The following is a 19,740-nucleotide window of genomic DNA, read 5'->3' on the forward strand; positions in this document are numbered from 1 at the left end:
AGAGAGCGACGGGGAGAGGGAGAGAGAGAGACGGGGAGAGGAGAGAGAGAGACGGGGAGAGAGGGAGAGAGAGCGACGGGGAGAGAGAGAGAGAGCGACGGGGAGAGGGGAGAGACGGGGAGAGAGAGAGACAGCGACGGGGAGAGGGAGAGAGAGAGTGACGGGGGAGAGGGAGAGAGAGAGAGCGCGACGGGGAGAGGGAGAGAGCGCGACGGGAGAGAGGGAGAGAGCGCGACGGGGAGAGGAGGGAGAGAGAGCGCGACGGGGGTGAGAGGGGAGAGGAGAGGCGACGGGGAGAGGGAGAGAGAGAGCGACGGGGGAGAGGGAGAAGCGCGCGACGGGGAGAGAGGAGAGAGAGAGCGACGGGAGAGGAGAGAGAGCGACGGGGAGAGAGAGAGAGCGCGACGGGGAGAGAGAGAGAGAGAGCGACGGGGAGAGAGAGAGAGAGAGAGCGACGGGGAGAGAGGGAGAGAGAGAGCGACGGGGAGAGGAGGGAGAGAGAGAGCGACGGGGAGAGGGAGAGAGAGCGACGGGGAGAGAGAGAGAGAGCGACGGGAGAGGGAGAGAGAGAGCGACGGGGAGAGGGAGAGAGAGAGCGACGGGGAGAGGGGAGAGAGAGCGACGGGGAGAGGAGAGAGCGCGACGGGGAGAGGGAGAGAGAGCGACGGGAGAGGAGAGAGAGCGACGGGGAGAGGGGAGAGAGAGAGCGACGGGGAGAGGGAGAGAGAGCGACGGGAGAGGGAGAGAGAGCGACGGGGAGAGGGAGAGAGCGACGAGAGGTAGAGAGAGCGACGGGGAGAGGGAGAGAGAGAGCGACGGGGAGAGGGAGAGAGAGCGACGGGGAGAGGGAGAGAGAGCGACGGGGAGAGGGAGAGAGAGCGACGGGGAGAGGGGAGAGAGAGCGACGGGGAGAGGGAGAGAGAGCGACGGGGAGAGAGAGAGCGACGGGGAGAGGGAGAGAGAGCGACGGGGAGAGGGAGAGAGAGAGCGACGGGGAGAGGGAGAGAGAGCGACGGGGAGAGGGAGAGAGAGCGACGGGGAGAGGGAGAGAGAGCGACGGGGAGAGGGAGAGAGAGCGACGGGAGGAGGGAGAGAGAGCGACGGGGAGAGGGAGAGAGAGCGACGGGGAGAGGGAGAGAGAGAGCGACGGGGAGAGGGAGAGAGAGCGACGGGGAGAGGGAGAGAGAGCGACGGGGAGAGGGAGAGAGAGAGCGACGGGGAGAGGGAGAGAGAGCGACGGGGAGAGGGAGAGAGAGCGACGGGGAGAGGGAGAGAGAGAGCGACGGGGAGAGGAGAGAGAGCGACGGGGAGAGGGAGAGAGAGCGACGGGGAGAGGGAGAGAGAGCGACGGGGAGAGGGAGAGAGAGAGAGCGACGGGGAGAGGGAGAGAGAGCGACGGGGAGAGGGGAGAGAGAGCGACGGGGAGAGGGAGAGAGAGAGCGACGGGGAGAGGGAGAGAGAGCGCGACGGGGAGAGGGAGAGAGAGAGCGACGGGGGAGAGGGAGAGAGAGCGACGGGGAGAGGGAGAGAGAGCGACGGGGAGAGGGAGAGAGAGAGCGACGGGGAGAGGGAGAGAGAGAGCGACGGGGAGAGGGAGAGAGAGCGACGGGGAGGAGAGGGAGAGAGAGCGACGGGGAGAGGGAGAGAGAGCGCGACGGGGAGAGAGGGAGAGAGAGCGACGGGGAGAGGGAGAGAGAGCGACGGGGAGAGGGAGAGAGAGCGACGGGGAGAGGGAGAGAGAGCGACGGGGAGAGGGAGAGAGAGCGACGGGGAGAGGGAGAGAGAGCGACGGGGAGAGGGAGAGAGAGCGACGGGGAGAGGGAGAGAGAGCGACGGGGGAGAGGGAGAGAGAGAGCGACGGGGAGAGGGAGAGAGAGCGACGGGGAGAGGGAGAGAGAGCGACGGGGAGAGGGAGAGAGAGCGCGACGGGGAGAGGGAGAGAGAGCGACGGGGAGAGGGAGAGAGAGCGACGGGGAGAGGGAGAGAGAGAGCGACGGGGAGAGGGAGAGAGAGCGACGGGGAGAGGGAGGGAGAGAGAAGCGACGGGGAGAGGGAGAGAGAGCGACGGGGAGAGGGAGAGAGAGAGCGACGGGGAGAGGGAGAGAGAGCGACGGGGAGAGGGAGAGAGCGCGACGGGGAGAGGGAGAGAGAGCGACGGGGAGAGGGAGAGAGAGCGACGGGGAGAGGGAGAGAGAGCGACGGGGAGAGGGAGAGAGAGCGACGGGGAGAGGGAGAGAGAGCGACGGGGAGGAGAGGAGAGAGAGAGAGCGACGGGGAGAGAGGAGAGAGAGCGACGGGGAGAGGGAGAGAGAGAGCGACGGGGAGAGGGAGAGAGAGAGCGACGGGGAGAGGGAGAGAGAGCGCGACGGGGAGAGGGAGAGAGAGCGACGGGGAGAGGGAGAGAGCGCGCGACGGGGAGAGGGAGAGAGAGCGACGGGGAGAGGGAGAGAGCGCGACGGGGAGAGGGAGAGAGCGCGACGGGGAGAGGAGAAGAGAGCGACGGGGAGAGGGAGAAGAGAGCGACGGGGAGAGGGAGAGAGAGAGCGACGGGGAGAGGGGAGAGAGAGCGACGGGGAGAGGGAGAGAGAGCGACGGGGAGAGGGAGAGAGAGCGCGACGGGGAGAGGGAGAGAGCGCGACGGGGAGAGGGAGAGAGAGCGACGGGGAGAGGGAGAGAGCGCGACGGGGAGAGGAGAGAGAGAGCGACGGGGAGAGGGAGAGAGAGCGACGGGGAGAGGGAGAGAGAGCGACGGGGAGAGGGAGAGAGAGCGACGGGGAGAGGGAGAGAGAGAGCGACGGGAGAGGGAGAGAGCGCGACGGGAGAGGGAGAGAGCGCGACGGGGAGAGGGAGAGAGAGCGACGGGGAGAGGGAGAGAGAGCGACGGGGAGAGGAGAGAGAGCGCGACGGGGAGAGGGAGAGAGCGCGACGGGGAGAGGGAGAGAGAGCGACGGGGAGAGGGAGAGAGAGCGACGGGGAGAGGGAGAGAGAGCGACGGGGAGAGGGAGAGAGAGCGACGGGGAGAGGGAGAGAGAGCGACGGGGAGAGGGAGAGAGAGCGACGGGGAGAGGGAGAGAGAGCGACGGGGAGAGGGAGAGAGAGCGCGACGGGGAGAGGGAGAGAGAGCGACGGGGAGAGGGAGAGAGAGCGACGGGGAGAGGGAGAGAGAGCGACGGGGAGAGGGAGAGAGAGCGCGACGGGGAGAGGAGAGAGCGCGACGGGGAGAGGGAGAGAGAGCGACGGGGAGAGGGAGAGAGAGCGACGGGGAGAGGGAGAGAGAGCGACGGGGAGAGGGAGAGAGAGCGACGGGGAGAGGGAGAGAGAGCGACGGGGAGAGGGAGAGAGAGCGACGGGGAGAGGGAGAGAGAGCGACGGGGAGAGGGAGAGAGCGCGACGGGGAGAGGGAGAGAGCGCGACGGGGAGAGGAGAGAGAGCGCGACGGGGAGAGGGAGAGAGCGCGACGGGGAGAGGGAGAGAGAGCGACGGGGAGAGGGAGAGAGAGCGACGGGGAGAGGGAGAGAGAGCGACGGGGAGAGGGAGAGAGAGAGAGCGACGGGGAGAGGAGAGGGAGAGAGAGCGACGGGGAGAGGGAGAGAGAGCGCGACGGGGAGAGGGAGAGAGAGAGAGCGACGGGGAGAGGGAGAGGAGCGCGACGGGGAGAGGAGAGAGAGCGACGGGGAGAGAGAGAGAGAGCGACGGGGAGAGGAAGAGAGCGCGACGGGGAGAGGGAGAGAGCGCGACGGGGAGAGGGAGAGAGAGAGAGAGCGACGGGGAGAGGGGAGAGAGAGCGACGGGGAGAGGGAGAGAGAGAGAGCGACGGGGAGAGGGAGGAGAGAGCGACGGGGAGAGGGAGAGAGAGCGCGACGGGGAGAGGGAGAGAGAGCGACGGGAGAGGAGAGAGAGCGACGGGGAGAGGGAGAGAGAGAGAGCGACGGGGAGAGGGATGAGAGCGACGGGGAGAGGAGAGAGAGAGCGACGGGGAGAGGGAGAGAGAGAGACGGAGAGAGGGAGAGAGAGCGACGGGGAGAGAGAGAGAGAGCGACGGGGAGAGGAGAGAGAGCGACGGGGAGAGAGAGAGAGCGCGACGGGGAGAGGGAGAGAGAGTGACGGGGAGAGGGAGAGAGAGAGAGCGCGACGGGGAGAGGGAGAGAGAGCGACGGGGAGAGGGAGAGAGCGCGACGGGGAGAGGGAGAGAGAGCGACGGGGAGAGGAGAGAGAGAGCGACGGGGAGAGGGAGAGAGAGCGACGGGGAGAGGGAGAGAGAGCGCGACGGGGAGAGGGAGAGAGCGCGACGGGGAGAGGGAGAGAGCGCGACGGGGAGAGGGAGAGAGAGCGACGGGGAGAGGGAGAGAGAGCGACGGGGAGAGGGAGAGAGAGAGAGCGACGGGGAGAGGGAGAGAGAGCGACGGGGAGAGGGAGAGAGAGCGACGGGGAGAGGGAGAGAGAGCGACGGGGAGAGGGAGAGAGAGCGAAGGGGAGAGGGAGAGAGAGCGACGGGGAGAGGGAGAGAGAGAGCGACGGGGAGAGGGAGAGAGAGCGACGGGGAGAGAGGAGAGAGAGCGACGGGGAGAGGGAGAGAGAGCGACGGGGAGAGGGAGAGAGAGCGACGGGGAGAGGGAGAGAGCGACGGGAGAGGGAGAGAGCGACGGGGAGAGGAGAGAGAGCGACGGGGAGAGGAGAGAGAGACGGGGAGAGGAGAGCGACGGGGAGAGGGAGAGAGAGCGACGGGGAGAGGGAGAGAGAGCGACGGGAGAGGGAGAGGAGAGAGAGCGCGACGGGGAGAGGGAGAGAGCGCGACGGGGAGAGGGAGAGAGAGCGCGACGGGGAGAGGGAGAGAGCGCGACGGGGAGAGGGAGAGCGACGGGGAGAGGAGAGAGAGCGACGGGGAGAGGGAGAGAGAGCGACGGGGAGAGGGAGAGGGAGAGAGAGCGACGGGGAGAGGGAGAGAGAGCGACGGGGAGAGGAGAGAGAGAGAGCGACGGGGAGGAGGGAGAGAGAGAGCGACGGGGAGAGGGAGAGAGAGCGACGGGGAGAGGGAGAGAGAGCGACGGGAGAGGGAGAGAGAGCGACGGGGAGAGGGAGAGAGAGCGACGGGGGAGAGGGAGAGAGCGACGGGAGAGGAGAGAGAGCGACGGGGAGAGGGAGAGAGAGCGACGGGGAGAGGAGAGAGAGCGACGGGGAGAGGGAGAGAGAGAGCGACGGGAGAGAGAGAGAGAGCGACGGGGAGAGGGAGAGAGAGCGACGGGGAGAGGGAGAGAGGACGGGAGAGGGGAGAGAGACGGGGAGAGGGAGAGAGAGCGACGGTGAGAGAGAGAGAGAGCGACGGGGAGAGGAGAGCGACGGGGAGAGAGAGAGAGAGCGACGGGGAGAGGAGAGAGAGTGACGGGGAGAGGGAGCGAGAGAGAGAGAGAGCGCGACGGGGAGAGGGAGAGAGAGAGCGACGGGGAGAGGGAGAGAGCGCGACGGGGAGAGGAGAGAGAGAGCGACGGGAGAGAGAGAGCGCGACGGGGAGAGGGAGAGAGAGCGACGGGGAGAGGGAGAGAGAGAGCGACGGGGAGAGGGAGAGAGAGAGCGACGGGGAGAGGGGGAGAGAGAGACGGGGAGAGGGAGAGAGAGAGAGAGAGAGAGTGATGGAGAGTGATGGAGAGAAGGGGGTGATGAAGTGAGAGAGAAGCGGGGAGATGGCGACGGGGAGAGGGAGAGAGAGCGACGGGGAGAGGGAGAGAGAGAGAGAGCGACGGGGAGAGGGAAGAGAGCGCGACGGGGAGAGGGAGAGAGAGAGAGAGCGACGGGGAGAGAGAGAGAGCGTGACGGGGAGAGGGGAGAGAGAGCGACGGGGAGAGGGAGAGAGAGCGACGGGGAGAGGGAGAGAGAGAGCGACGGGGAGAGGGGCGAGAGAGAGAGAGCGACGGGGAGAGGGAGAGAGAGAGCGACGGGGAGAGGGAGAGAGAGAGCGACGGGGAGAGGGAGAGAGGGGGAGAGAAATACAGAAACATTGAAAAGGAAGACTGAGCTCCTGGGCCAAGTCCCATCAATGCGAGGCTGGAGGTTGTGGTTGAAGTTGCGGATGATCAGAGTAGCCAGGTATCGGAGTGCTGCACACAGTAAACAGGACTGCACCAGCACCTCCTCCAGCTCACCATAGGCCTGCTGATGCCAGGATGGCAGCAGCTGGTGGCGGTTCAGTGCCTGGAGCTTGGGTGTCCCTTCCTGGAGAAGGCTGTAGAGGCAAGGCCACTGGCTCTGGACAGCCAGCTGTGTCTGGCGGTTGAGGATGATGCCCCTGATGGTCTTCTTGACCTTCATCTCCTTCAGCTGAGGCAAGTTCAACAGGCTGAAGACCAGGCCCCGGCTCTGGGAGACGTCCAGGAACTCCAAGGAGGTGGACTCCAAGGGGTAGGTGACCTCCAGGTCTTTGACAGGGATCATGACATGGAGGGTCAGACTCTTCAGGTTGGGCAGGGCCCGGGTCAGCTCTTGCATGGTGTGGGGGACAGACTCCCTTGAAGACCCAGAAGTACTTCAGCTCCAAGCTCTCCAGCTGCGGGAAGCCGGTCAGCAGCCGGACCGAGAGCTCGGACCAGTCGAAGGGCAGGTTGGCCCGTCGGAGGCCCCGGCGAGACGTGTCCCAGCCTCTCCAGCAGGGGTCTGAAAGTTGCTGACCTGGTCGTCCTTGGTCAGGCCCACCTGGGTCATGCTGGGCTGGCGGTGAGCAGGCGGGGGCTCTAGCGGGAGTCACCGTCCAGTTCAGCTCCAGCTCCCGCAGCTCCCGGCAGTTCACCTGCTCCAAGAACCGCAGGAGGAACTGGGTCCAGTTGGTCCGCTGGTCCCCCAGGTCGAAGCTGGCGCGCAACACCAGGACACTGGCGCCGCGGGAGGTCAGGTGGTAAGTGTAGTCCTCGACCCGCTCCTTCCAGCGCTCTTGGTCTCCGGCGCCAAGCAGCGACGCGCCCTCTCCTTCCCTGGTAAACGCCCAGGCCGGCAAAGTCCGCCTGCCGCCACAGCCTGGAGGTCCTCATCAGCCGGCTCCAGGCCCGGCAGACCAGGGCCGCCCGGCACTTCTCCACCTCCAACAGGAATGAGAAACAGTGGAGCTGGCACTCCGGGGGCAAGGCATTAAACGGGAAGCAGTGACGGCTGGCCGGCTCTCTGCTCTTCCTCCCCCGCGTGCCGCCGGCGGGGCGACCGCATCCCAGCACGTTCTCTTGCTTCTTCTTCCGTGGCATGGCCAGACGGTACTGAAAGCAGCGGTCAGACGCATCGCAGTCTTAGTCCGGCCCAGCCATCGATCGGTCACTAGGCCGGGGGCCTGACGTCAATCCCCGTCCAACTGGATGGGCGAAAAATCAGCGGCTTCAGTTCCTCCTGGTGGCTGCAAATTCCTAAATACAAAAAGAAAATGACTCAACCAAGCGTCAAGTCTTCTGCCTCGACCGCTCCCCCCCCCCCTCGACCGCTCCCCCCCTCCTCCTCCCCCCTCGACCGCTCCCCCCCCTCCTCGGCCGCTCCACCTCCCCCTCGGCCGCTCCACCTCCCCCTCGGCCGCTCCTCCTATCCGCCTCGACCGCTCCTTCCCCTCGAGCGCTCCTCCCCCCCCTCGAGCGCTCCTCCCCCCTCGACCCCTCCTCCCCCCCTTGAGCGCTCCTCCCCCCTCGACCCCTCCTCCCCCCCTCGAGCGCTCCTCCCCCCCTCGACCCCTCCTCCCCCCCCCTCGACCGCTCCTCCCCCCCTCGACCGCTCCCCCCCCTCCTCGACCGCTCCACCTCCCCCTCGGCCGCTCCACCTCCCCCTCAATCACTCCTCCTATCCGCCTCGACCGCTCCTTCCCCTCGACCGCTCCTCCCCCCCTCGACCGCTCCTCCCCCCCTCGACCCCTCCTCCCCCCCTCGACCCCTCCTCCCCCCCTCGACCCCTCCTCCCCCCCTCGACCGCTCCTCCCCGTCCCTCAACCGCTCCTCCCCCTCGACCCCTCCTCCCCGTCCCTCGACCGCTCCTCCCCCTCGACCCCTCCTCCCCCTCGACCCCTCCTCCCCCCCTCGACCGCTCCTCCCCTCGACTGCTCCTCCCCTCGACCGCTCCTCCCCTCTCGACCGCTCCTCCCCTCGACCGCTCCTCCCCTCTCGACCGCTCCTCCCCTCTCGACCGCTCCTCCCCTTGAGGGTGGGGGGGGGGGTTTAACGGGAGAGGGGGGGGGGTTTAACGGGAGAGGGTGGGGGTGTTTAACGGGGGAGGGAGGTTTGGGGGAGGGGTTTAACGGGAGGATGGCGGGGGCGTTAACAGGGGAGGGTGGGGGGGTTTAACGGGGGATGATCACGGTGACAAAAAAGTACCTTTCGCCTTTGTTGAATTTTTAAACTTATATAGTCTTATCTCATTAGAAACAATGCACACAACAACAACTGTATTTATATTGCGCCTTTAACATCGTAAAACGTCCCAGGGTGCTTCACAGGAGCGATTATCAAACAAAATTTGACACCGAGCCACCTAATGAGATATTAGGACAGGTGAACAGAAGTTTGGTCAAAGAGGTCGGTTTGAAGGAGTGTCTTAAAGGAGGAGAGAGGGGTAGCGAGGTGGGGAGGCGGAGAGGTGGAGAGGCAGGGAGGCGGGGAGGCGGAGAGGCGGAGAGGCGGAGAAGCGGAGAGGCGGAGAGGTGGGGAGGCGGAGAGGTGGAGAGGTGGGGAGGTGGAGAGGTAGCGAGGCGGAGAGGTGGAGAAGCGGAGAGGTAGAGAGGTAGAGAGGCGGAGAGGCGGAGAGGTAGCGAGGCGGAGAGGCGGGGAGGCGGAGAGGCGGGGAGGCGGAGAGGCGGAGAGACGGGGAGGCGGAGAGGCGGGGAGGCGGAGAGGCGGGGAGGCGGGGAGGCGGAGAGGCGGGGAGGCGGAGAGGCGGGGAGGCGGGGAGGCGGGGAGGCGGAGAGGCGGAGAGGCGGGGAGGCGGAGAGGCGGGGAGGCGGAGAGGCGGGGAGGCGGAGAGGCGGGGAGGCGGAGAGGTAGCGAGGCGGAGAGGTGGGGAGGCGGAGAGGCGGGGAGGCGGAGAGGTGGGGAGGCAGAGAGGTGGGGAGGCAGAGAGGCGGAGAGGTAGCGAGGCGGAGAGGTGGGGAGGTGGAGATGTAGCGGGGCGGAGAGGTAGCGAGGCGGAGAGGTGGGGAGGCGGAGAGGCGGAGAGGTAGCGAGGCGGAGAGGTAGCGAGGCGGAGAGGTTTAGGGAGCTGAAGCCATGGCCACCAATGGTGTAGCGATTAAGATCAGGGATTTTCAAAGCGCCGGCTCTCTGAAAGAGCGATCCAATTAGTCCCACTCCCCTGCTCTTTCCCCAGAGTCCAGCCCATTTTTCACTTTCAAGAATATATCCAATTCCTTTTTGAAAGTTACTTTTAGCAGTGCATTCCAGATCATATTAACTCGCTGTGTAAAAGAATTCCTGCTCATCCCACCGCTGGCTCTTTTGCCAATTATCTTATCTCTGTGTCCTAAGGTTACCACCCCTGTTACTTTATCAAAACCCTTCATGATTTTGAAAACCTCTTAAATCTCTCCTTAACCTTCTCTGCTCTAAGAACAATCCCAGCTTCTCTAGTTTCTCCACATAACTGAAGTTCCTTGACATCCTTCCTAAAGTGTGGGGCCCAGAATTGGCCACAATACTCCAGCTGGGGCGGACCGAGTGTTTTATAAAGGTTGAGCATAACTTCCTGGCTTTTGTTCTCTGCCTCTATTTATAACGCCAAGGATCCCATTTTAACAGCCTTCTCAACTTGTCCTGCCACCTTCAAAGACTGGTGCACAAACACCCCCAGGTCTCTCTGTTCCTGGAACTGCTTTAGAATTGTTCCATTTCGTTTATACGGCCTCTCCTCATGCTTTCTACCAAAATGCATCACTTCACACTTCTTTGCATTAAATTTCATCTGCCACCTGTCCGCCCATTTCACCAGTCTGTCTGTGTCCTCCTGAAGTCTGTCACTATCCTCCGCACTGTTTACTACATTTCCGAGTTTCGTATCATCTGCAAACTTTGAAATTATGCCCGGTATGAAGACAGATGCAAAATAGTCATTTAGTACCTCAGCCATGCCCTCTGCCTCCATAAGATCTCCAAGTTACCCGCCGATCTTTTCTCGCACTCTCTCTTTACCCCTCTTATTTCCTTTTTCAGTTCTCCACTGTACCTTTTGTATTCAGCCTGGTTCTCTACGGTATTATGAACCTGACATTTATGTTAAGCTTCCCTTTTTCTGTTTCATTTTAACCTCTTTAGTCATCCAGGGAGCTCGAGCTATGGATGCCCTTCCTTTCCCCCTCCAACTCGCTCCTCTTTGAAGCCCTCCAGTTGTTCACTGATGATTCAACAGCTCCATTATCACTCCACCGTGCAACTACCGGGATGGTAGAAGGCGAACGAGGTGGACCTTGGTCTTTTCTCATCTAGCAATTCCTATGTAGAAAAAAAATATTGAAAAAGCTGAAAATGTTTTGCCACTTTTCAGTCGAGTCCTCCCCGTTGTAGTTTATGTACCTTCAAGAGAGAACTACTTTTACAGCTCCTGTATACTGTAGTACCGGCAGTGACCACACCTGTATATAAGCCTTGATACATACATAGATACATAGAAGATAGGAGCAGGAGTAGGCCATTCGGCCCTTCGTGCCTGCTCCGCCATTTAATGAGATCATGGCTGATCCTTTAATTCAGTATCCCGTCCCCGCCTTCTCTCCGTAACCCTTAACCCCTTTTGCCCGTAGAAATATATCTAATTCCCTCTTAAATATATTTAATGAGCTGGCGTACACTGCCCTCTGTGGCAATGAGTTCCACAGGTTCACCACTCTCTGAGTGAAGAAATTCCCCCTCATCTCTGTCCTAAATGGTTTAGCCCTTATCCTTAAATTATGTCCTCTAGTTCTGTTTTCACCCGCCAAGGGAAACATTCCTTCTGCATCCAGTCTGTCTAGACCTGTCAGAATTTTATACACTTCTATGAGGTCCCCTCTCAATCTTCTAAACTCCAGTGTGTACATCCCTAAACTACATAGTCTCTCCTCATAGGTCATTCCCGCCATTCCTGGTATCAGCCTGGTGAATCGCCGCTGCACCCCCTCCATGGCAAGAACATCCTTCCTCAGATGAGGCGACCAAAACTGTACACAGTACTCGAGGTGTGGTCTCACCAGTGCCCTGTACAGCTGCAGCAAGGTATCCCTGTTCCTGTATTCTAACCCTTTTGCTATGAAGGCCAGCATACCGTTTGCCTTCTTGACCGCCTGTTGCACCTGCATGCTCGCCTTCAGTGACTGGTGTACAAGAACACCCAGGTCTCTCTGTACTTCCCCCTCTCCCAATCTATTGCCATTTAAATAATAATTTGCCCTCCCGTTCCTGCACCCAAGGTGGATAACTTCGCACTTGTCCACATTATAGTGCATCTGCCATTTATCCGCCCAATCGCCCAGTCTGTCCAAATCGCTCTGGAGCTTCCTGGTCTCTTCCTCTGAGCCCACCCCACCTCCTAGTTTAGTGTCGTCTGCAAATTTGGAAATGCTGCATCCGACTCCCTGATCCAGGTCATTAATGTAAATTGTGAACAGCTGGGGGCCCAGGACAGATCCCTGTGGTACCCCACTTGTTACTGCCTGCCATTCAGAAAATGAGCCGTTTATTCCAACTCTCTGTTTTCTATCTGACAGCCAGTTCCCTATCCACGCCAAAACTTTCCCCTTTATCCCATGAGCCTCAATTTTCCATGCTAATCTTTTATGTGGGACCTTATCGAAGGCCTTTTGGAAGTCCAGGTACACCACATCTACTGGCTCTCCCCCATCTATTCTACCAGTTACTCCCTCAAAAAATTCCAATAGATTAGTCAAGCACGATTTACCCTTTGTAAATCCATGTTGACTCTGTCCTATCCTGTCCCCATTTGCTAAGTGCTCCGCTATTTCATCCTTAATGATGGACTCCAGCATTTTGCCCACAACTGATGTAAGGCTTACAGGTCTGTAATTACCTGCTTTTTCCCTACCCCCCTTTTTGAATAGTGGGGTAACGTTAGCTACCCTCCAATCCATCGGCACTGTTCCCGAGTCTAATGAATTCTGAAAAATCATCCTTAGTGCATCCGCTATCTCTAGGGCCACCTCCTTCAGTACCCTAGGATGCATGTTATCAGGCCCTGGGGATTTGTCCACCTTCAATCCCTTTAGCTTCCTTAACACCATATCCTTAGAGCATGCCTCTGTACTGTCAGTCTTTAGACTACCCTCCTCCAGTAAACACCTGTTGATTGTTAAGTTACAGCCTCCGTGTAGTTATTGGAAAACATCATACTTTAAAAATCACAGATTCAACAGTGGCGACGAGGTCGATTCAAATCTACCTGCAACTTTGCATTTCCCTTCAAGGATTCGCTCCGGGAGGGCAGTGGAAGAAAGTCGAGGCCAGAAGCACGGGCGTCGACCACGAGCAACCGCCCAGTCATCCGGCAGAGTGTGAACATCGCAGGGGAGGCTGTTGAGAGCCGGGCTTGGTTCCCCAGCCACGATGATCCAGCAACAGACTGGCAACAGGTACAGCGCAGACCCTTCCCGGACAGCGGCGGCTGGAGCCGACCGACGGCAGAGAAAAAGCCGAGCAGCGTCGACGGGGTAAGAGAGAGGGTGAAGCGCACAGGGCGCAGCCGGGGGTTGAAAACCGAGCGGCATCGAGGAAAAACAGAGAGAGGGTAAAGCAGCAGCCGGGTTCAGGACCGAGCGACGGCAACGGGAAAGGTGCACAGGAGAACACGCAGAGCACAGCCAGGGCTCAAGGGCTGAACCGCGTCCGCGGGGAGAAGAAGGGAGAGCGCGGGAGACGCCATTGAGCCGCGGAGAAGAAGGGAGAGCGCGGGAGACGCCATTTTAGAAGCCGCAGCGGAGAAGAAGGGCGAGCGCGGGAAGAAAGGAAAGCGCGGGAGACGCCATTTTGTGCCAGCGGAGAAGGGAGAGTGCGGGAGACGCCATTTTAGACAGTTAAATCACACCCAGGGATGCCGAAGAGTGGCAATATCACTGCGTTCGACAATGAAGTCGAAGATTGGGTGACATATGTGGAACGCATTGAGGTGTACTGCAGGGCGAATGAAGTGCCAGATGCTAGGAAAGCACTGGTTTTGTTAAATTCCATGGGTGCAAAAACTTATGGCTTACTGCGAAACCTAATAACCCCAGAGAAGCCCGTGGATAAGAATTTCGAAAGCATAGTAGAAATCCTACAGGACCACTTAAACCCCACACCGCTGCTGATAGCAGAAAGATTTAAGTTCCACAAAAGGAACCAGCATAAAGACGAAAGTAATGCTGAGTACTTAACGGAACTGCGCAAGCTATCGAAACACTGCCAGTTTGGAGTGGGACTAGCAGATACGTTAAGGGACAAGTTTGTGTGTGGGCTTCAAAGTGAAAGAAGCCGTTTCTGGGTTCCATCAGAAAAGGATCTTACGCTGGACAAGGCTTTCAGCATGGCAGTATCACACGAAGCAGCCGCACGGGGCGCTGCAGAGATACAACGGAGACCGCAAGAATATGGCACCAATGAAATGTCATATGGAGCAGGGAAGTGTTATCGCTGCGGCAGAACAACACACGACCAGAAGGATTGTTGGTTCAAGGACCAAGTGTGCAGACAGTGTGGAAAAGCAGGACACATAGCAAGAGTCTGCAGGTCAGGGAAGAAAACCAACAGCAAGAAATCTCCACAGGAGAAGTACAAAAAGGTACATAAGGTGATGGACAGTAGTTCAGACGAACAGAAAAGTGATACAGACTCCGGAAGCAAGCAGCTGGGTTGTCTGAAACTACATAAGGTAACCAAAATGGAGGATCACCAGACTATCTGGGTCACACTCAAGATAGACGGAGTCCAAGTGAAAATGGAATTGGACACAGGATCAGCCCTAATAGTCATAAACCAAAGGGACTACAAGCGGCTATTTTCACATATACCCTTGAAAGCTACAGAGATTGTCTTGACGACGTACACGGGGCAAAAAGTCTACCCCAAAGGAAAAATAAGGGTGAAAGTGATATACCTAAAATGGACCTATATGTATTGCCAGATGGAGGACCACCACTACTAGGACGTGAATGGATTCGGAAGATACAATTAGATTGGCATTCCATACAGGCACTGAAGGTTGAGGCCAAAAAGGATGACGACGTCACACCTGGACAACTGTCAAAAATGCTAACTGACGCACAAGAAGTGTTCCAGGAGGGACTCGGAACATTAAAAGGCATAACAGCAACGATTAAAATAGAGCAAAATGCAAGCCCAAAGTTTTTTAAGGCCAGACCGGTGCCTTATGCGATCCGACCAGCCGTCGAAGCACAGCTGGAAGGGTTGGAACGTTCAGGAGTACTGTCCAAAGTGGACTGGAGTGAGTGGGCTACACCCATCATTCCTGTAATGAAGAGGTCGTTGAGTGATACGCCTGGGGAACCAAAGAAGGTCCGCATCTGTGGGGATTTTAAGGTGACAGTGAACCCAGTCCTTCACACGGTACAATATCCGCTTCCACAGATTGAGGATATTTTCGCCTCGCTATCTGGAGGTAAACGCTTCACCAAAATTGATCTGGCCCAGGCGTACTTGCAAATGGAGGTAGAAGAAGCCTCGAAACAATACCTCACGATCAACACTCATAAAGGTCTCTACCAATACAACCGGCTGGTGTTCGGGGTAGCATCGGCTCCGGCTATTTGGCAAAGGGCAATGGATCAAGTCCTGCAAGGGATTCCAGGGACCCAGTGTTATTTGGACGACATCCTGGTCATGGGCGAAAATGACAGTGATCACCTCGCCAACCTGGAGAAGGTGCTCACTAGATTAAAGGAATATGGGCTACGAGCTAATCGCCACAAGTGCGAGTTTTTCCAGAAGCAGATCTCGTATTGTGGCCACGTGATTGATGAAGAGGGGTTACATAAGTCCCCTGAAAAGATTGAGGCAGTAGTCAAGGCTCCAGCACCGGAAAATGTGTCACAACTGAGGTCGTTCCTCGGGCTGGTAAACTACTACCATAAGTTCTTACCAAATTTGTCTACAGTATTACACCCACTGAACACCCTACTGCAAACGGGGGTACCATGGAAGTGGAATGACGAATGTAAACGAGCTTTCCAGAAGTGCAAAGAATTGATCACATCAAAAGAGGTGTTGGCCCATTTCAACCCAGCACTACCAATTCGGTTGGCATGTGATGCATCACCCTATGGTATTGGAGCAGTGCTGTCGCACAAATTCCCAGACGGGTTGGAGAGGCCAGTAGCCTTTGCGTCTCGGTCACTAACCTTAGCCGAGCGCAACTACGCCCAGATTGACAGGGAGGCCCTCAGTCTAGTATGGGGAGTAAAAAAATTCAACGACTATCTGCATGGGCAGAAGTTCACCTTGCTGACTGACCACCAACCACTTGTCTCCATCTTCAATCCAAAGAAGGGCGTTCCGGTGATGACTGCACAACGGTTACAAAGATGGTCCCTTTTTCTAGGGGCGAACCAATATGAAATAGAATATAAAGGCACGAAACAGCATGGAAACGCTGATGGACTATCACGCCTGCCACTGCCTACTGTGGAGGAAGCACCAGCAGTGGACCTTATCGAGATATTTTATTCGTCAATAATTGAACGATTGCCAGTAACTAACGCGGATATAGAGAAGGAGACCCGCAATGATCCGACACTGTCTCGGGTATATGATTTGACAGTGAGGGGATGGCCAACACATGGCGACTCACTGTTGCCAGCATTCTCATCCAGAAGAGAACAGCTGTCAGTATGCCAGGGGACAGTGATGTGTGGATCCCGAGTGGTAATTCCACCCAAGTTAAGGGAGAGAGTGCTCAATGAGCTTCACGAAGGTCATCTGGGAGGGGTGAAAATGAAAAGCCTTGCTAGGGCTTATGTGTGGTGGCCGGGGATCGATCAACAAATCGAGGACCTAACCAAGAGCTGCTCAGGATGCCAGAAGGTCCAAAATGCACCACCACATGCCCCTCTACACCCATGGGAGTGGCCCTCCTCTCCATGGCAACGGGTGCATATTGATTTTGTTGGTCCATTCATGGACTCAATGTTCTTAATAGCAGTGGATGCTCACTCAAAATGGCCTGAGGTGATAAAAATGTCCTCAACCACTACAGAGAAAACGATTGCAGTCCTACGGACCATATTTGCCAGGAACAGCTTGCCAGAGCAGATTTGCTCTGATAATGGACCACAGTTTGTGTCCGAAGAGTTTCGGAAATTTATGAGAAGGAATGGGGTAAGGCATTACACATCCGCTCCATATCATCCAGCCACAAATGGATTGGCTGAGAGGTTCGTACAAACCTTTAAAAAGGCGATAAAGGCCATGTGCGATGATGAAATTCCACTACTGCATAAGGTGGACAATTTCCTGTTAGCCTACAGAAATGCGACACATGCAGTTACCAACCAGACCCCGGCCATGATGTTCTTTAACCGAAGGTTGAGATCTCGTCTGGATTTGCTCAGACCAAATGTGCGAAGGAATGTTGAGGATAAACAATTCCAGCACATCAATGAGAAGCCGACAAGGAGCTTCAATGTAGGACAGCCAGTCTTGGCCCGTGACTACCGAACAGAGAAATGGCAACCCGGAACGATATGCACATGGCAGGGGCCATTAATGTACACAGTGGATGTCGGGGAGAACATTATGAGACGCCACGTCGACCAGATCTTAGCGTCACAGGAACGAGTCAACCCCATGACTCGCGTCCCTGGGGATGAACCCGACATACCGGTAGCATCTACCTCAGAAACAGTAGCAGTGGAAACTGATGAAATAACCGACGAAAAGGGGCCAGAATCGCCTCCGCACCAAGAAGAAGAACCTCAGGAAAGGCGCTATCCAGAAAGGATCAGGAAGCCGCCCCAAAGACTGAATCTATAAATGGACTATTTCAGTTTAATGTGCATGTTAAAGTGTTAATTGTTATTTGAACATTATGGGTACTGCTAATCTAAAAGGGGAGGAATTGTAGTGTATGTACCTTTAAGAGAGAACTACTTTTACAGCTCCTGTATACTGTAGTACCGGCAGTGGCCACACCTGTATATAAGCCTTGAGCATTCCTCTGTACTGTCAGTCTTTAGACTACCCTCCTCCAGTAAACACCTGTTGATTGTTAAGTTACAGCCTCCGTGTAGTTATTGGAAAACATCATACTTTAAGAATCACGGATTCAACACCCGTGTGCTGCGATGCCTCCTTCCTCACCACTCGGCGAGTTTACCCCCCTGTTGATTCAGCCTTTGCTCCCCACACCCAGTCATGTCCCAACTCTGTGGAGTAAAGTCTCTGATGTCATCTCAGGTCAAAGGGGCACCCAGGAAGTGATTGCAGAACAGCTTGGAGAGATCAGCCCCAGAACCAGAATTAAACCAAAAACCAGGGTCCAAACATGTCAGAAGCCAGCACACTGGCAGGCACATCAGTTGCATTCGATTGTAATCGACTTCTTCTCTGTTTATTGTTGAGTCCAGGCCCTGTTTACAAGCACCTTATGGGAAGAGGGCCCAATAACAAGAGGATAAACAAGTCCAAGTAGGAGCAAGAGGAGGAATTTCCTGCAAATCTTGGCTGGGAGGGGGGTTCTTAAATAGAGAGACAAAGAAATTCTGCTGCTTTAGAGGAGTCTGAGCCGCCTTCACTCACCAGCTCCTCCCTGCAAACCCCTCTCTTCAATGCAAAGTGCACCCGTTGCATTTTGTGCCCCAGTGACTCGGGCCTCGGTCTTGCTGCAGATTTTTCTTACCCGTTTGTGTGGCTGCGATGCACTGGCTCACCCCGGAGGCAGCTCCGAACTCCTTCCGCGATCCGGCGGAGCAGCAACTCGGGTCGGCGGAGAGACAGCGCCCCCCGTGGACAGATCGGTCACAGCACTCCCCTGTGGTCAGAGCGGTCACAGCGCCCCCTGTGGACAGATCGGTCACAGCACCCCCCCTGTGGACAGAGCAGTCACAGCGTCTCCTGTGGACAGATCGGTCACAGCACCCCCCTGTGGACAGAGCGGTCACAGCGCCCACTGTGGACAGAGCGGTCACAGCGCCCCCCCGTGGACAGGACAGTCACCGCGCCCCCTGTGGACAGGACAGTCACGGCGCCCCCTGTGGACAGAGCGGTCACCGCGCCCCCCTGTGGACAGGACAGTCACAGCACCCCCCTGTGGAAAGAGCGGTCACAGCGCCCGCTGTGGACAGAGTGGAGAGACAGCGACCCCCATGGACAGAGCGGTCACAGTGCCCCCTGTGGACAGAGCGTTCACAGCGCCCCCTGTGGACAGGACAGTCACAGCGCCATCCCCTGTTGACAGTGGTCACAGCACCCCCTGTGGACAGAGCGGTCACAGCACCCCCCAGTGGACAGAGCGGTCACAGCGCCCCCCCCCCCCCGTGGACAGAGCGGGCACAGCGCCCCCTGTGGACAGGACGGTCACAGCGCCCCCCTGTGGACAGAGCAGTCACATCGCCCCCCTGTGGACAGAGCGGTCACTGCGCCCACCTGTAGACAGAGCGGTCACAGCGACCCCCTGTGGACAGAGCGGTCACAGCGCCCCCTGTGGACAGAGCAGTCACAACGCCCCCTGTGAACAGAGTGGTCACAGCGCTCCCTGTGGACAGAGCGGTCACAGCGCCCCCTGTGGACAGAGCGGACATAGCGCCCCCTGTGGAAAGAGCAGTCACAGCGCCCCCTGCGGACAGGACAGTCACCGCGCCCCCTGTGGGCAGAGCGGTCACAGCGCCCCCTGTGGACTGAGCGGCCACAGCACCCCCTGTGGACAGGACGGTCACAGTGCCCCCCTATGGACAGGACAGTCACTGCACCCCCTGTGGGCAGAGCGGTCACAGCGCCCCCTGTGGACAGAGCGGTCATAGCCCCCACTGTGGACAGAGCAGTCACAGCGCCCCCTGTGGACAGGACAGTCACCGCGCCCCTGTGGGCAGAGCGGTCACAGCGCCCCCTGTGGATAGAGCGGTCGCAGCGCCCCCTGTGGACAGGACGGTCACCGCGCCCCCTGTGGACAGGACAGTCAAAGCGCCCCCTGTGGACAGAGCGGTCACATTGACCCTGTGGACAGAGCGATCACAGTGCCCCCCTGTGGACAGGACAGTCACCGCGCCCACTGTGGGCAGAGCGGCCACAGCGCCCCCTGTGGATAGAGCGGTCACAGCGCCCCCTGTGGACAGGACGGTCACCGCGCCCCCTGTGGACAGGACAGTCAAAGCGCCCCCTGTGGACAGAGCGGTCACATTGCCCCCTGTGGACAGAGCGATCACAGCGCCCCCCTGTGGACAGGACAGTCAATACAATAATACAATACAATACAAATCGCTTTATTGGCATGATAAGGTACATCTTATGTTGCCAAAGCATCAAAATACATTTATGGTTGAACACATAAACGCGGTTCCATTCATACAGTGTATAAACAGGTATATCCCTGAGTTTATAAATATATTTTCGCCTTGTTTATATATACTCTTGTCTTAGTTTACTGGTTGTCCCTCTGTTCATGGCAAGCTGTAACATAGTGTGCCGCCAGTGTTACACAGCTTCTCTCCTCCCCCAGTAGGAATGGGAGTTTTTGGTTGTCAGTCAGATTTCTGAATTCAGGGCATATTTGTGAGAATTTTTGATAGAAATTCTCTCTGATGCCCTGATATTTTCCACAGGCTGT

At 58.2% G+C, this 19,740-nt stretch overlaps 1 protein-coding gene across 1 annotated transcript; it reads right to left on the reverse strand.

The window, feature by feature from the left end:
• Positions 1-5,490: 5,490 nt before the first annotated feature.
• Positions 5,491-17,934, reverse strand: LOC147116911 (uncharacterized). Its single transcript, XM_085987359.1, is given in 8 exon segments — positions 5,491-6,104; positions 6,106-6,489; positions 6,491-6,610; positions 6,612-6,641; positions 6,643-6,729; positions 6,731-6,964; positions 6,966-7,379; positions 17,818-17,934. Coding segments are annotated over 7 exon segments (1,149 nt in total). The 5' UTR covers positions 7,224-7,379; positions 17,818-17,934; the 3' UTR covers positions 5,491-6,068.
• Between the last annotated feature and the right edge of the window lie 1,806 nt (positions 17,935-19,740).

This window comes from Somniosus microcephalus, chromosome 5 (genome assembly GCF_052327205.1).
Source record: "Somniosus microcephalus isolate GS21.2 chromosome 5, FLI_Smic_1.0, whole genome shotgun sequence".
NCBI classification, from domain to species: Eukaryota; Metazoa; Chordata; class Chondrichthyes; order Squaliformes; family Somniosidae; genus Somniosus; species Somniosus microcephalus.